Here is a 17,463-nt window from a genome sequence, read left to right as displayed (position 1 = left end):
TGATAAATTCATCATCTTCAGCTTTTAAAGAAGTAGTGTAAAATGTGGGGGTGTATCTACTTTTAAGTATTGTGAGGTTTAACCAAAAACATATTTGCTTACATGAGGTTTATTTTTTTATTATTATTATTTTTATTTCTTGGATGTATATATCACTGGCGCAGTGAGCTACGAATTTGGGGTGACTTTTACTTTGAAAGTTGGGTAATGTACCTTTTTTCTCCCCTCATATTGTGGCTGCGCGCTCTGCTGTGCCGACACGAGAGTAGTGTGTAGCTAAGGTCACCCTGTGTGTGTAAGGTCTGATAATAGACGGATATTTAGTAGATATGGAATAGGATTAACTAAAAATGAATACACGAGCTGTGGGCAGTTTGTTTTTCAGGTCTCAGCGTTATGCTTCTGGTGTCCTAAAGATAAGGCACCACTGCGCGGGCCAGCCACAGGATGAGCTAGCAGAGGTGTGTATCTGTCGAGCTAACATGATCCCCTGTCAGCAGCTTTTACGTCTGTTAATATTGTCAGGCAACTTTAGAGCTGGACAATATATCTATATTGTATCGTGTCGACATTTGTCGAAATTTCCGGATTCTGTTTAGCTGGTTGATGTGCAGCAAACATTAAAAATAATCAATGTACAGTGTAGCATTTAAATAGCAGATTCTGCCTCTGCTGATGCATTTTGTCTGAGTGTCAAAATATTATAAATACTATGTATTATAAAAAATGTTTTTAAATACTCTTATATTAATTTTCTTACAATATCTTAATCAGTGCATGATCACCTAGATTAAGGTGGTGGCTTTTATATTGTTAATATTGATGATAGAATTGAACCCTATGAAAATTAAGAAATGTATTGTGATATAGATTTTTGCCATATCCTTCAGCCCCAGGCAGCATTAAAGACAAAAACATAAATGTTAAGGGACATTTTGTTTATGTTTGTTTATGTTTGTTTATATCTTATCCTCTTTGTTATAGTACCATCACCTGAGCATATCTTGCGCTAAAATATAATGAACCTTTAAACAATCTGTTCTCATACATTATGAATATGCTCAAATGGTAAATAAGTAACTATACAAATAAAAATTAAACCTACAACCACCGTTCCAAAAAAAAATTGGATGCTGTGTAAAATTAAAGTTAATAGAAAAAATAAAAAATTAAAAAATTATTAAAGTTAATAGAACTGAACGCAGTGATGTGCAAACTTCATAGACCCACATTTTATTCCCAATAGAGCACATAATATATAAGATGTTGACAGTGAGAAACGAGGAATTTGAACTTGAGATTTGGGCAACAGAAGACTGGAAAAAAACAAGCTAGATGAGTTAGTTATTCGCAAGTAACTCACATGACAGGGGAACAACAAGACTATTTCAGGCCAGGCTGAATATTTTGCTAAAACTGACTTTGGATATCCCACCATCTACATAATATCATCAAAAGATTTAGAGAATCTGGAGAACTCCATGTGTGCAAGGAACAAGGCAGACGTTAAGGTTTAGATGCTCATGATCTTTGCACCCTTAAAAAAGCAAAACAACAGGCGTGATTCCAAACTAGAAAAAACTACATGGGCTCAGAAACGCTTTACAGTAATCACTGTCTGTAAACACAAACTGAATCATGCAAAAAAAGAGACACCATTCAAAAATGTCACCATCTATTCTGGGCCAAATTAAAAGCTGCTCTGTCATCAGATAAATCAAAATCTTTTTTTTTTTTTTTTTTTTTGAAAACCAAGGATGTCATGTCCTGCGGACTCAAGAGTTTAGGGACCATCCAGGTTGATATATCAGCACACAGTTCAAAAGCCTACATCTCTACAAAGTCACAACAGCATGCTTCATAGAAGAAAAGGCTCTTAGATCTGCTGTCCAGACACTTCACCAATAGAAAACATTTGGTATATTTTAAAACAAAAAATCAAGAATTCTCCACCAGACAAAAATCGGACATTTCCCACAACTGCTCTCCCAAAAATGTGGGTCTATGAGATTGCATTCTGTTTTTGTTTACATTTTAAGTGGCTCCAGCTTTGCACAATATTTTTATGGTTACCATGTGTAAAACATATTATCATTCAAATTATTATTTCAATTGACATTGTTCTATAAACAGGGGCAAAGGTTGGGCACCCCAAATCAAATGACCAAATAAAAAAAAATCAAAGGTAATGGTGACACATTTTAGGCAAGATTACTTTATTTGTATTTTTATAGGAAAGAAAAAGATCACAAAGCAAATGTTTTCACTTCCTGCAAAGTTAGTAGTTATAACAGAACTTTTGGTAGATATCGCATCTTAAGATTAAGGTTTAAAATTGTAAATGCTTATGTAAGTACTTTAACAACAAGGTTTGAAAAGTCATAATATTCATAACGCTTTGAAATTTGTATTACCTGACCCTTTATAATAATGATTGTGAGTAAAACATTACACCCCAACATGCTGTGTTTAACTTTATCACCTTTGGCATTCATTTTCTATGTACTTTACTATTTACAATAAGTTAGTACTTGATTTTAGCTACATTTAACTGATGTGCAGGCATCTCACTTTCAAACCAGGCCTTAATAATTTGTGGTTTTAAAAATGCATTTTTGTGACTTTAATGCCAGTTGCAAACAAGTGCTGTTTTAAAGTATTTAAAGGACTTGAACACCCATTCCCATGCCTTCTTTTGTGGACTTCTTCAGTGTATCTAATTACTTGTGAAAAAGCATCTACTGCATCTTTAATTTGAAATGGTGTCTGAGTTACCCAAACTATCCCACTCTAGTATTATTTCTTATCAGGCTGCAGCGTGTATATACTATTAAATGAATTTGAAAATTTGGTTATTGTGGGCCAGTATATTTAGGTATTTTATATCCACTGTCTAAACGTTCTTTTTTTTGTATCTAATTTTATTAAGAACATCAAATTCAAACCAGGCCCCACCTCGAAGTATGACTGGATCGGGCCACCAGACAGACTGTCAAATTTACGGCCCATCATTTATCACATCCCAGAGAATGAGACCCAGCTGGAGAGGAGACTGAGGCATCTGAGACAGGAAACAGAGGATTGGAACCATGAATTCTGGAAGCATCAGAATGTCACGTTTAGCAAGGTGAAATTGTCATGTTATTTCTTACCACTAGAGAGCAGCATTTTGCTATTGTGTGCATGCAAGGGTGTGTGTCCAAAAAGACTGCACAGACATGAAACAGGAGCCTGATCCCGACCTGTACTCATAAAACCTGACCTGATACTGTTAGATTTGCAACCTGGCCACAGAGAGATCAGGTTGCAAAATCTAGCATTACATAAAAGGAGAAAGTGAGAGAGATTGGAAGTGCATGAAATTTATGTAGGTATAAAATCAAATAATTTTTTTCCATGTTGATTTTAAATTTTAAATATATTATTACAGGAAAAAGAAGAATATGTACAATCACAACTGAAGGCAAAGGGATTGACTGCAAGGGACGAGAACGGTTAGTGGCCAAAATTGCTATATTCTTTGAAACACAACCAAAGAAATCTAGAACCAAGTGAAAAATAAGAAATGTAAGTGCTGGTGAATAAACTTTGAAAAACAATAAATAAGTGTATAGTTTTAAGATGTTGTCATGGTATATAAACCAATAAGACATTAAACACTTAGATACTGTTTCCCACAGGATTATGCCTAGTCTTGGACTATACAGCATTTTAAATTAAGTTTTTCCCTCTCTGAGAATCTGACCCTCAGGATACTAAAGGATATCATTGGCTTCTTACCAAAACTGAAGATTAAATTCTCTATTTACACTGAAAGGATGAATTAGGACAGGAATGTTTACACAGTTCAGGGATTTCCCTCCTCAGTACACACCTTCTAAACCTGCCATTTAACAGATACATTGAATTAGGTGAGTTGGACAGTTACCAGACTGTCCTGAACACGAGCCCTTTAGTGGCATATTTAAAGATCCCTGCAGGAGATCAATTTATTCTGCATTGTGCAACATTTGTAGCATCTTGTTCTGCTTTTCAGGGCGAAGAAGGACCTTAAGTAGTGAGGAAATGGCAGTCTTCTACAAATACTTCCTTGACAGAAACTATAAAAACCATGAAAGCTATAACAAGTAAGTATTACTATCTTCCTTATTTGTGCTTAAACTGTATTTATTATATTTAAATTTACTTATATTTTAAGTTTAATAAAAGCAAACTCCATGCATTCCCCCCATAGTTTTTACATTATTCCAATATTCTTCTGTTTACAGAGAATGGTACAGACGAAACTTCACCATCACAATCCTCATGGCCAAAGTAGCTCTGCACAACCTGCGGAGAACCCTAACTGGTCAAGCACGAAGTAAAAGCAAACCTACTGCAATGCCCAAATAAAGACACTGTCAATCAGTTTTCTCTGTTCACTTGTCGATGGTTGTTCATAAGGAGACAAAATATCACTGTAAATATTTAAGATTTCATATTAAAATATTATACTGTGGCCACATCTGTCTGGAAGTTGTTTATTTCTTGAACATACTTAAAAATAATATGAACTGTAGTTGTTTTGGGTTGTATTAATTTGGCTAAACTAAATCTCCTAGATTTCCTAGTCCCTTAGCCTTACAAACTTGACAGAATGACAAAATAAATCTGAAACATATAAAAGTGACCTAACACTTTTAACTGGCACAACGACCAGCACATCTTGGGGCAGGCAGCACATCATCTGCCGCATCTCCGTGAAACCGGCACATCTAAAACTGACCCAGTACACAAGACAGCACATCCTAAAGAAGCTGGGACACCAAACGGCACATCCAACAAAAGATGGCACATCAACCACCACATCCTAAAGAAGTAGCTAGCACATCTAAACATCTTACTTATTATTTTAATTAGTTTTATGTGCATTGTTTTTTTTTAATACTTGTGACTATGGTACTTTTCTGGTGGTGTTCCATAGTCAAAGTCTAACCATTTGTTCCTAAGCTCTAAATTACTGGGCAAAGCATATAACACTGATGTGATATTTGCACAAATAACACATGAATGAACTGCCATGCTGTTCCTAGTGCTGTTAGCTCCTGTTTGACAAGACGTGCCTTTTCTTATACTAGCTACTGCAGACAGTGCAGGTTGAGGAAGATTTTTTTATGTGTAGCATGCATTTACAGCTCAGACAGACCTATTGTATTTCACAAAGAACAAGAAAAAGTGGATTTTAGCGGAAGGACACCTTTAATAAAAAAACTATATTAGATTTTACCAAATACATTTGAAGAAGCCAGCCCAGGTCGGGATCAGCGTTCTTTGGGCAGGTGAAATTAAGATCACCCTGTACCAGAATGATGGGAAAAAGAAAATATGGAGAAGGCTTGGAACGGCTCGACACAAAGCACATCTTTTCTTTAGTAGGACATGGTGTGCATGCATGGCTTCCAGTGGCACTGGGTCACTAGTGTTTATTGATAATGTGACAGAAGGCAGAAGCAGAAGGATGAATTTTACAGGGATTTACTTTCTGCTCAGATTTAACCAAATGCAGCAAGTTTGATTGGATGAGCAGCCTTAAGTTACTTGCTTAAGACAAAACTAAAGACTAAATGTGCTTGGTGTGCCGTCTACTTTATGATGTGTATCTTGGTGTGCCTTCTGCTGTATGATGTACAGCTTGATGTGCTCTCTGCTTTAGAATGTGCTGCTTGATATATCGGCTGCTGTATGATGTGCAACTTGATATACCAGCCGCTGCATGATGTATCGCTTTGTGTGCCAGCTGCTGTATAATGTATCGCTTGGTGTGCTAGCTGCTGTATAACGTATTGCTTGGTGTGCCGACTGCTGTATGATGTGCAGCTTGGTGTGCCGACTGCTGTATGATGTGCAGCTTGGTGTGCTTACTGCTGTATGATGTGCAGCTTGGTGTGCCGACTGCTGTATGATGTGCAGCTTGGTGTGCTTACTGCTGTATGATGTGCAGCTTCTTGTGCTGACTGCGGTATGATGTGCAGCTTGGTGTGCTATATGATGTGCAGCTTGGTGTGTCGACGGCTGTAGGATGTGCAGCTTGGTGTGCCGACTGCTGTATGATGTGCAGCTTGGTGTGCTTACTGCTGTATGATGTGCAGCTTCTTGTGCTGACTGCGGTATGATGTGCAGCTTGGTGTGCTATATGATGTGCAGCTTGGTGTGTCGACGGCTATATGATGTGTCGCTTGGTGTGCTGACTGCTGTATGATGTGCAGCTTGATGTGCCGCTTGGTGTGCCGAAGGCTGTATGATGTGCAGCTTGGTGTGCCGACTGCTGTATGATGTGCAGCTTGATGTGCCGCTAGGTGTGCCGACTGCTGCATGATGTGCAGCTTGGTGTGTCGATGGCTGTATGACTGTCGCTTGGTGTGCTGACTGCTGTATGATGTGCAGCTTGGTGTGCCGACTGCTGTATGATATGCAGCTTGGTGTGTCGACTGCAGTATGATGTGCAGCTTGGTGTGTTGACGGCTGTATGACTGTCGCTTGGTGTGCTGACTGCTGTATAATGTGCAGCTTGCTGTGCCTCTGCTTTAAGAGCACGTGTTGGTTGAAGTGCCAGCCAGCATCTGGCAACTGGGAGGTGGTGTGCTAGCCAGCAATAAGGGTGCCAGGCCAGCTGCTAAATTAGGTTGCAGGTAGAAATGGATTAATCTGTTCCCTCTTCTTAAAGAGGAAAACTGAGCATGTATTAAAATAAAACAAAGCCATAAAACAGGACGCTGAAGTTGTGTTTTGTAAACTTGGGTGTCAGTGTTGGTGCAATGCTCAGAAATGAGAACCCTGTAGTGGAGGGTGAGCTGCTGAACAGCGCACCCTCAGTCACTCCTCCTCCTCCTGCTGGTCTGTAGTGTGGAGAAGCGGAGGACCGCGGCAGGGCATCACCTCACCGGCTGGGCTGCTCAGCTTCAGCCCCAAGCTCTCAAACAGCCGGCCGAGTATCTCCTTCCAGACCGAGTGTGGGGATTACTGGTTAAAACAGCCGAAGACTGGATGTTCTGCTGAACGGTAAGGGCTGGTATCTGTTAACTGTGTCGGTTAGCTAGGTGAGTGTCTGTGTCTGTGCACTGTAATGGGAGCGCCTCTGCCTCTCGTGTCAGACGCGAATGTTGACAAGGCTAGTTCGCGTGTTAGCTACGGTAGCTAACTCCCTTAATTTATCTTTACACACAAATACGAGAGTTTAGCAGACCAGAATTTGACCAGATAGCTGGCGTTAATGTGGAAAATATACATACATGCTAGCTTAGCTGTTTAATCAAGAAAGCTGGCTTGGCTTAGCTTAGCTTATCTAGCTAAGGAAGGTAAGCTACAAGGTTTAGCTGAATAGCTAACCCTAGCTGTTAGCTAGTCAACCTAGGTTGTTAGATAGCCGCATAGCACATTTGAAGCTGAAGCTGTAAGTTACGTGTTGCTAATAGTGTCCAGCGCACGTTTTCAGACACAGAAATGGCTTTTTAATTCCACAAAACCTTTCTATATCTCTTTTGAAAATAGGAATATAGTTTAGATAGTTGAATATGTTTCTTAGACGTGTATTAGGGATATTGTAAATCACTTGTAGTGATATCTCAAGTATATCTGATTTGAGAAGCTGCCTAGCCGTCTGTAAGTTGTTGCTGTAAGCTAGTAAGTTACAGTACAGAAACACACCTATCCTTAAAACTGAGCCTCGGTGTTAGCTTAACGATTATTAGCTGTATTAAATTATCCTATTACAACTGGTTGACGTTAACAAAAATGACCAATTAGACAAGAAACTAGTTAGCTAGCTATTAGCTCAAATAAAAGGCCCATCATGTTGCCCCTGTCTTGAGTTCTTATGGCCTGTTTAATAATGTATCTGTAGGATGGCTAGGATTTATATGTTCTGCATTTTTGTTGTGTGAGCAGGTTGGTCGTGCTGTAACATAGCAAGGCTTTGTTAGTTTTTCATTAGTATGCAAGGAGTGCCTATCCTCGGTTGACATACCTTCGTCCTCCGCCCTGAAAGCATTTCTGTTTTGGTCAAGAAGATGCAGTCAGGCTCTCACAGCTTGTGTTTGTCCAGCTGCTTAACCAAACGTCCACTAAAATAGCCTTAAAATGACTTAACTGCCATTTGTTTCTAGGTACTGACTATTACTGCAGGACTGTTTGTTTGTCTTTATTTTGATATTTCATCTAATTAGATTATAGATTGTTATATTGTATTGTTAATCTATATTGATACAATTTGCTTTCAGGCCAAAGACATTAGTTTCTGTTTTATGTCCTCGGAACTCTATAGTTTTTGTTCAAAACCCGGTATTTTCTAAAGTAGAATTTACATTAATCTGCACCTATGACAAACTTCTGCTTTTTCATGGCTGCAAAGAAGTTCCGCACAGTGAATCTCAGAAAAAGGAAATGTGCACATACTGGTGTTAGTCTCGACACTGATTGAGATGTGTTACTGTATTTAGGACAGGCAGAACCACACTAAACTGGTCATTTTACTTTAAATGTGGCATCAGGTTTCTATCGTGTTTTCTCAGTGTGAACTTTCCTGCTGGTTTAAAAGGACAAGTGCAGAAAATCTCCATACTGGGAGAACCTGCTAATGGTGCTGTCATTTTCTCTCACGATGCTCCTGATAAAGCCACAGGCACCTGTTAAATGTTAAATGCAGTGAAAAGTTGCCCACAGCTATGACAGGAAGGGAGAGGAAGAGAAAACAAAATATTTATGTAAAAAAACTGCAGACAAAAATGTTAAAGATGAATTTGTCAGTTTTTTTTATTATATAAATATAGTCAACATAATCAATCATGGATTTTAAAAAGTTATACTAAAAATCAATTGTTAATTCCAAATTTCTGTTGATTAATCATTTGGAATTGCACCACATTACAAGTGCTGGAGGGCATGGACACAGGCTGCAACGATTAGTTGATATAATCGATATTGTCAATTATTAGAATTTGTTGACTCCAAATGTTCATTGTCGACTGATCGTTAGTTAGTAGCACTACATAAAACTGCGGACACAAAACACAAAGGGAAAACAGTAATGTGCTCACTCACGGTTTACACTTAACTCGCCTTGCGTCTCCAAACGTGCCCAAATGCAACAGCTTGCATATTTTCTCACTAAATAGTAGTATTTTCCACATTTAAAGGACAATGTTCAGGACATTTCAACAGCATTTAAAGCCCATGAGATTTTAGATAGAGAAATGTAAAAACAGGAGCCCTTCTCACTCATATCAGAGATGGAGCAAAGTGTTAGGTGTTAAGTGTTAGTTTATGGAACACAGGTGCATGTCATTACACTACATTTTGACATAGTTGACAACAATTTGACAATTGTATGTACAAATTAGAAAAAACAAGTGGAATAGCTAGGACTGAAAATAACTGGAATGCTATAGTTTACCAGCAAATCTCACAGCAGTTCAGTACAAAAATTTTATTATCTTGGACCAATTCAAAGTTTTCATAAAATATTAAATACATATTATTATTCTTAATTAGTACAACAATATACATTAGACTTTTCATTTTTACTTTGGTCAGAACATGAGAACCAGCTTATCGAAATATCCTTATAATCCTTAATAATCGGTTCCTTTAATTCCAACAGTCCTGTGAATGCTGTATTCAGTACACAGTCCATCATGTGGGCTCTTTTCACTTTTACCATATCCTGTCACCCCCTGAGTGTGCGCTTGGCCTTCCTGTGATGTTGCTAAGTGATCTTGCTGACTTCATCATGTCCCTAGCTCGGAAAGTGTGCCCTGTGGGGTCTCATGGTTATTGTCATGACTGCTGTGTTCCCTCCTTCTTCTGAGGCCATTTCCTATTGGATGGACAGTGAGTCATTCTGCAGTTTGATCAGATTAACACATCAGCTCTGACTAACCAGCCCCCAGCAGCCTCAGATCCCAATTCTTGCTTTCTCTTTCTTTCTCTGGCTGTGTCCAAAACCTTCAATGAAATATTTCCTGTCGGCTTTTCTTGATTTTGCATGAACGATATGGCCTATGAGGTTAGGAGAATCAGGAAAAGCAGGTTGGAAATGAAGTTTTATTTAACTATTTGAATGCAACCTCTCTCTCAAATTTTCCACTCTTGTTTTCTTTATGTCTTTTTCTTTAATTGATCATTATCGTATAGTGACTAAATCCAGTGTCATTCTTGTTCAACTCGTTCTTTAAAAAGGGAGTATAAGGAGCTTAGACATCATGTGTGATGCAGTAGTTATTATGAACAGCTACTATAGTATGGGAATGCTTTTGGAGTTACTCCATACAGGAAACCAGTTGGTAATTGGTGCCAGAAGGCAGTTGCAGAAGCATGGCTAGTCACCAGCAGATAATCTTCAGATGGCTTTTGAAGTGTTTTTTCCTTTTCTATCTTTCTATCACCTAAGCTGCAGATTTGATCAGAATCTATAAAATGGGTTGTGACATCTTGTATCCCTTTGACTCAATTCACCGTTGGTCATTTCTTGTAACTACTATTTGGATTGTATTCTGATCATTTTAGCCACATGCATTTTTACATTTGGTAGCAAAATGGTTTTCTAGTGGGTCAGACTAAATCAGATTGCTGTGTGGAATGAAATATTTAAGTTTGCATATCACACTTTAATTATTGCTCTAACAAGTGGCTCAAATGCATCTCACACCATGCATCTCCTGAAGTAGTTTGAGTGATCAAATTTGTATCTGTCTTAAATCACTTTAAGTGCATTTACACATCAATTTTTAAGTGGTTTGGCCTCATCCAGATATGATCCTGATAATCAAGATGCTTGAATTGACCAGATGTAAATGGGTTTTTTGCTCACATTGCATGTTTAATAATATTTGTGAAAAAAAAATGGTAGAGCTGGGAAATACTGGTTCGCTTATGTGCTTCCTCTCCAAATTTTGTTCTTACTACCTGTAGCACCTGTGCTTGCTTCATCCTAGCTATGGCTGTGCTAGGGTAGAATAAAGGAATATAAATTTCTTGTTAGCATGTTATGAATGTTGTTTTGTATTTTCGCGAACTAAAGCTCTGAAGCTTTAGTGACTATCCCCCTGAGTGGAGCTTCAGTGCACAAATTCACACTTCAAACGATTACATCAAAACTGCTGTCCTCATCCCTGCGGTGCTTTGCTCAGTCCTTACCCTCTATTCCAGCATCAGGCTCAGATGTATCCTTTTCTCTCTGGTACTTTTTTGTTCTCTGATGCATTTGAAAAAATGTCTAAAACAAAAAAAGAAATGTTTCATACTCTTGCAAACCTTTTTTTGAGATACTTTGTCTCAGACTGCAGCTTCGTATTTGGTTTTGCTAAGCTTAACACCAGCCTTTGTTGTTGTTGTTGTTTGAGGGCTGTGTTATTCCCTACTGATGTGTGTATGTGTACCGTAGAGATTGAAGTACGGGGGTTTATTAGTGCACTGCCTCCCAGCATGCTGTGGTGCTTCCTCCCCGGTGGCTGTCACATGTCAGCTACTAGCCCCTCTCTGGATCACATGAATCTCAGAGTGAGCCGAGAGTCTCCACTTCCTATTTCTCTTTGTGCAGGAATTCTGGCCATTGCTAAAATAGCAGCAACAGCAGCAGCAGTGTGTAGTCTCTTGTTCTCTTTACATCACTATTGAGATAATAGCCTGAGTCATTTTTTCTCATGAGCTCTTAAAAGAACTGTCTGACTAATGATGCATGCACTGTTGAATGTTAATTAGTTTGTCTGTTAGTATTAGGTTGGCAGGGCTAACTGGTTTTATAGTATACTTAGTATACTGTGGAGTGAAAGTCAATTGTTCTCTTAGTGTGGATGTTTGTTATTACCAGGATTGGGGAACAAAAGGGAGAATGTTGATGCTACACTCAAACACACAGCGAAGAAGCAAAACTTCCATCCCTAAAAAAAATATATATAAATTAAAAATGCAGTCAGCTGCATGGGATTACTTTGGGTTATCCCTAAATGAATAAGGGGTTTATCAACACTGTCAACAATTATCAGTGAGTAATCCTCCTCAGAAAAACAGTTGGTAGCAAACCTGAGGTCACCTGTCAGTATTGCAGCTAAACTGTTGCTTTGTTTGGTAGCATCACAGCTTTTACCAGGCTATGCCAGGCTGTTAGCATTGAGGATAGCTTGCTGTTTTATGCTTCATAAAATAGGTTCAGAATAGCTTACTGATATGATACATAAATGCTTGTTAAAGCAAATAGCATGGCTTACTCTGTCTAACAAGCCCTTGGCCTGTCAACAATAATCAGTGAATCATCCAGCTCTGAAAAACAGCTCCACTTGTTTCCAGAAATAAAATCTCAGTTTAAATCCCATAGCAGCCATCCAGTGTGTTTGTACTATTCTTTGATCATATTTAACCCCATTTAGTATACAGCTCTGGAAAAAATTGAAGAGGATGTCAGGGCTTGATGTCTGAAAGCACTGCATCGTTTTTATTATTTTACCATTTTTCATTTTCTGCAAATAAATGCTCTAAATGACAATATTTATATTTAGAATTATGAGAAATGTTGTCAGTAGTTTATATAATAAAACATATAAATAGTAAAATCAGAGAAACTGATCATTTTTTAAGTAGTCTCGTATTTCTCCAGAGCTGGTAAGGTTTCAAATGAAATCTCAGTCTTCTCTGTGCTGTGGCGTTTTGAAACCTCGCCCTTCTGCATGCTCTTGACTCCCTCCCTAGCAACCTCACCCCGCCTTCCCAGGTGAGGTGTATCTTGGCAGCATCAAGGACAACTGCTTTGTTTGATCTGAAGAACTTCGATCACGCAATGCTTGAAATATTTAAACATAAAGTTAGTGCTTTTGTACTTGTTTCTGGAGGCTGGTGTTGCCATTGTTGTGTGCAAAATCCTGCTGTTTGTGCACATGACACAAGGGTAGCTATTTTTCCTGTCTCATTCCCTGTTTCAGTCTTGTTAGTGTTGCTGCGGCTTCAAATGTTACTGGGGTGATTATTGTTCCAAGATGATGTGAGTGGGCTAATGAGATTTGCTACATGCATGACGTGCTATAGGTTGTGTTACTCCTAATCCTCTTATGATTGTTTGAGTGATGCATGAAGGGAGCAGGGAGGACAGAGAAAGGGAAATACAGGAGCTCTTGCAGCATGAGGAGGAAGTGAAGTTCACTGACAGTGAGAGGAAATGGACAGTATTTATTTTTTTCTCTGTGGTGGTGCTATGCATGTTCTGAGGCTTTCCTCTGTTTTGATGAAATTCGCTGCAGGTGTTTTGTGAATATAAGCCTGTATAACTCCTGTATGAGCAACTTATAAAGCCTGTGTGTTTTTTCTTAATTTGTGTTTTGCAAAGCTAAAAAAAGATTAATTTACCCTAAATTTGGAACGGCAAAATGCTGAATGCTGTATACAAATAAGTGACATGCAATAATGTTTCACTTATTTTTAAATTGCTTTTAGAACAGCAAACATTAGCTTATTTATACTACTGCTGTAGTGCAGTGATTTTAACATTAGCATGCTGAGTATTCAGCAAAGACGTATTGTATTGTAACATCCCTATTTAACATGATAAATGAATGAGTTTGGAAACATCCTGCATTTATTAAACTTAGAAAATAATTATGATTTATACTGTACTTCCTTGAACCTGAAACAATATTTTAAATGAAACTATAAAAGTAAATGTATATAAATAATAAGTAATAAAACAGGGAGGATAAGGGTGACAGAGAAAGAAAAAAACAAAATAATGCTTTGACCATTTGCCCTAGGCAGCTTTAAATATGACACATGTAAATCTGTAATGCATTTTTCTTACCTTTTCATTTTTTTGTATGTTTTATAGGATGCGTGAGGACATGTCGAGCGTGGTATGTGTGAAGGAGTTGGAGGGGCAGGGCGACCCCGCAGAGAAGCTGTCCCAGGATGAGCTGCTATGTCGGACGCGGGAGGTAATGCAGGGGCTGGAGGCCCTGCGGGCCGAACATCAGGTCATCCTGGAGGGGCTGATGGGAACCCTGCGCTGCCTCAAGCAGAGCCAGGAGGGTCGAGCTGTCGAGGAGAAAACCACCATGATCCAACGCTCACTCGAGATGCTGGAGCTGGGTCTCAGTGAAGCACAGGTCAGGAAGTGGAGTGTCTTGAAATTGGAGGGTTGGAAATTGGATGGAAATTTTATTTGTTTGCAGAAATTTAGTCTGGCTTGTTCAGTTTTGTAATTATAATGCGTAAGCAAGGAAAATATTTTTTGATCACTATTATTCATCACTTCTTCTTCCATTTCTTAACTCAACAGGTGATGATGGCACTTTCAGGGCATTTAAGTGCGGTGGAGGCTGAGAAACAGAAGCTTCGGGCACAGGTATAAGCACACACACCCCCCAACACTGCCGCATAGTATCAACATCCTAAAATGTTAATACAGTCGTGCACTCAAGTATCAGTATGTGACATATAAAGCAAAAGTGAGTAAGCACACACACTTGCTTTCTGTCTCTTTCTCTCTCACACTCTTTTGCTTTCTTTCCTTCTCCCTCCTTGTGACTTCACAACTGTCTGTTGTGTTTTAGGTGCGGCGACTGTGCCAGGAGAACCAGTGGCTGCGGGATGAGCTGGCAGGAACACAGCAGCGTTTGCAAAAGAGTGAGCAGAGTGTGGCCCAGCTGGAGGAAGAGAAAAAGCATCTGGAGTTCATGAACCAGCTCAAAAAATATGACCAGGACCTCAGCCCAACAGTGAGACTCCCTGTTTTAGCTGACACATTTGAGCTTGTCTGCTTGTGTAGTTTTTCTTTATTCTTTTTCTATATGAGTTTTTTTTTTTCGGGTTCCAGGATGACAAAGACTCTGACTCCAGCAGGGAGACTTTGGATGATCTTTTCCCTGATGAACAGGATGAACCAGGTCCTGGAAGTAAGTACACACTCTGTGTAATTTTCTTTTTTACGTAACCACACCCTGCAAAGCGCTTCTAACCTCTGATAAACTTTACTTTTAATGAAATCAACTGTAGGGAACACATCCATTCTCTCTTTTAACGGTCTGAGGAGGTCTTACCGAATGAGCAGTCAAGTCTGACACCACCTCTGTTCTCCCCTAGGTAGACTCCCCTAGCTAGGTCAGTCCAGCCAGAAGCAGAGCTTTGCGTGTAGATTTGATATTAGTGCTTCTTCCCAGAAAATGTCACACTGAAGCGAAGGGAGATGTAGAAATGTGAGTTACTTGATCTAGGCACCTCACAAAACTGATACATCTAACTTTCCCATTTATGCCCTCTTTGACATTGTTTTCTCTTGGCTCTCTTAAATCAGTCGTAAGTCAGTATTACTGCTAGATTGAGAGTAGTCCTACACCCAATCAGTGTCCGGCCAAGAGAAACTGACTACTGCTAGGACTGACTACTGCTGGATATCTGCCAGCCTAGAGAGTCCCAATCCAGCATACCTGGCTCTTATATTCAGAGGACATTCATTTCCTGGATCAGGTAAACCCTGTAGAGTGGGCCAGGACACGACACATCTGGGCTAGAAGCTAACACAAATTGTGCATATGTCCGTGTGTTTGTGGTTATCCTTTCTATAATGAATGCATTCAGCTATTTTAAGTGGAACCCATTGCTCTGACACAGAGGTTCAAATACAAACACACAGACACAGCTTATCTAGTTCACATGAAAAAGTACTGCCAAAAGGATAGTACTTTTTAAGCAGACAAACATAAACCTATTGGCACTATTTCAGAAGAAGCAATGTGTAAGCAGGTGTCCAAGACGCTTGCCTATATATTGTAACTGTTTGCTAATTAGGTCAAATTTGGTCATGATTTGGCACAGCTGCTGTATTTGTATGGATATAATGTGAGAAAGCAAAGATAACCATAGAGATTTAAATAGCCTTTTTTTTTTTACAGGTACCTTTCCCGTCCCTTCCCTGTTCATTATAGATCTCCTCCCTTTCTTTTGTCAGAGACCCTCTTATCCCTCTCTTGTTTTTGTCCTTCCCATATTTCATGCTGGATAATTGCTTCAGACAGTAGAGTGGATGATCAAAGGGGTGCGTGGGTAGTATCTTGGCAGGAGAATTTGTATCCAGGGGCATGATGCATCATCAAATACAGCATGACAGTACTGCTCCTGTACTCACTCAGATCAGCTTTGAGCTCCCTACTGCATCATGAAAGCCAGATCTCACTTCTGGAAATTAATTTCTTACAAGCTGTATTATTTAAGACAAAAAAGTTTTATTTGGGGCTCTGAGTGGTCCAGTAGAATAAGACAATGCCTCTGTGATCTGAGGAGTAATTCCCTCATCGTTTAGCTTGCCATCAGTAGCCAGAGTCAGACTCTCTTCCCTCATCAGTGTTTGTGTGATGCTGGTCAGCATTGACATCTGGTAGCTGTTGTATCAGAGCTGCTTTCTCCTTTGAGTACATTGGCTTCCTGTTGGTGCTGCATAAGAGACAGGCTGACAAAAGAGTGGCATGTGTATCAGTGGGTCATGTGCTAGTATTAATCCTTCTAGAGTTGGGGATATCACTAGTGATTGCTAGGAAAGGTTATATGAACACGGATTGTGGAACTGGCCTTTCAAATTAGGGAGGAAATTAAGTAAAATATGAAACAAAATAAAAAGTTTTATTATAGACAGTTCACTCTGCATTAATATGTATTGCAAAACTATCACACTATCAGCAAAATCATGCCTGTTTCTCTCCCTTTCTCTATAGTCCAGCCTCCACACAGTAGTGCAGTAGCAGCAGCGCAGCAGGGAGGCTATGAGATCCCGGCCCGACTCCGAACTCTCCACAACCTGGTCATCCAGTATGCCTCTCAAGGTCGCTACGAGGTGGCCGTACCCCTGTGTAAACAAGCTCTGGAGGACCTGGAGAAGACGTCAGGGCATGATCACCCTGATGTCGCCACCATGCTCAACATCCTCGCCCTCGTTTACAGGTTCGACCTCTGACTTTTGCACATACATATTCACAACTAAATAGCCTGTTTGCTTTAGGGCCTGACTAATCTAAAAATGTTGTGATTAAAACTGTACTAATTTTAAAGTACTGAAAAAATATTAAATGTGTATTTGTGTAAATAGTGCTGTATTAACATATAGTTGTTAATTTTTTATTTACTTATTTCATTCAGATGGCAGGAATTACAGCAGTCTGTTAAAGGCAATTTAGAAGAAAGTCTTTTTTTAATGTTTTTTTTTTTTGTTTTTTTTACTAAATACAGCATTAAATTAAAATGATTACAAATAATCACAAAAAACACATTAAAAAGAAGAGAAATTCTATTAGTTAGAAAAATACAGCCACAGTATGTAATTGTTCAATAAATATATTTTCTTTTGTCTGAAAATTAAAAATAGAATAGCTGTTAATGTATTATCTTAAAAAGAAATAAATACTTAATGATTACTGCTGTTATATAACTTTTTTTTTTAGATATTTTACAGTAGTAGTT

The 17,463-nt window shown here is 38.9% G+C and overlaps 2 protein-coding genes across 8 annotated transcripts in view; both read left to right on the top strand.

Moving 5' to 3' along the window:
- The first annotated feature begins 205 nt into the window (after positions 1 to 205).
- LOC103021591 (cytochrome c oxidase assembly factor 8) lies at positions 206 to 4,502 on the top strand. Its single transcript, XM_007240329.3, has 5 exons — positions 206 to 461; positions 2,930 to 3,127; positions 3,431 to 3,494; positions 4,037 to 4,127; positions 4,269 to 4,502. The coding sequence occupies exons 1-5, from the start codon at positions 351 to 353 to the stop codon at positions 4,390 to 4,392; spliced, it is 588 nt and encodes a 195-aa protein (XP_007240391.1). The 5' UTR covers positions 206 to 350; the 3' UTR covers positions 4,393 to 4,502.
- Positions 4,503 to 6,810: 2,308 nt separating this feature from the next.
- Positions 6,811 to 17,463, top strand: part of klc1a (kinesin light chain 1a) — a 34,579-nt gene continuing 23,926 nt past the window's right edge. For 2 of the 7 annotated variants that reach the window (XM_022684838.2, XM_007240318.4), the window contains exons 1-6: positions 6,812 to 7,038; positions 13,844 to 14,120; positions 14,294 to 14,359; positions 14,568 to 14,732; positions 14,831 to 14,909; positions 16,722 to 16,947. In XM_022684838.2, the coding sequence (XP_022540559.2) occupies positions 13,845 to 14,120; positions 14,294 to 14,359; positions 14,568 to 14,732; positions 14,831 to 14,909; positions 16,722 to 16,947 (812 nt within the window). In that variant the 5' untranslated portion in view covers positions 6,812 to 7,038; position 13,844. Of the gene's footprint in view, positions 7,039 to 13,843; positions 14,121 to 14,293; positions 14,360 to 14,567; positions 14,733 to 14,830; positions 14,910 to 16,721; positions 16,948 to 17,463 lie in introns of all 7 variants that reach the window. The other 5 variants (XM_007240319.4, XM_015603356.3, XM_007240320.4 and 2 more) reach the window with 5 other exon arrangements.

The sequence above is a fragment of the Astyanax mexicanus genome, chromosome 7 (genome assembly GCF_023375975.1).
Source record: "Astyanax mexicanus isolate ESR-SI-001 chromosome 7, AstMex3_surface, whole genome shotgun sequence".
NCBI classification, from domain to species: domain Eukaryota; kingdom Metazoa; phylum Chordata; class Actinopteri; order Characiformes; family Acestrorhamphidae; genus Astyanax; species Astyanax mexicanus.
Note: the sequence above shows the minus strand (reverse complement) of the source record. Positions and strands in the feature narration are given on the sequence as shown.

Bases quoted from the DNA above. Each gene is read 5' to 3' on its own strand.
- LOC103021591 (XM_007240329.3), top strand. From the start codon at position 351: ATGAATACACGAGCTGTGGGCAGTTTGTTTTTCAGGTCTCAGCGTTAT. The intron at 462-2,929 runs GTGTGTATCTGT...AATTTTATTAAG, and splicing joins CACAGGATGAGCTAGCAGAG to AACATCAAATTCAAACCAGG. The intron at 4,128-4,268 runs GTAAGTATTACT...TTCTGTTTACAG, and splicing joins AACCATGAAAGCTATAACAA to AGAATGGTACAGACGAAACT.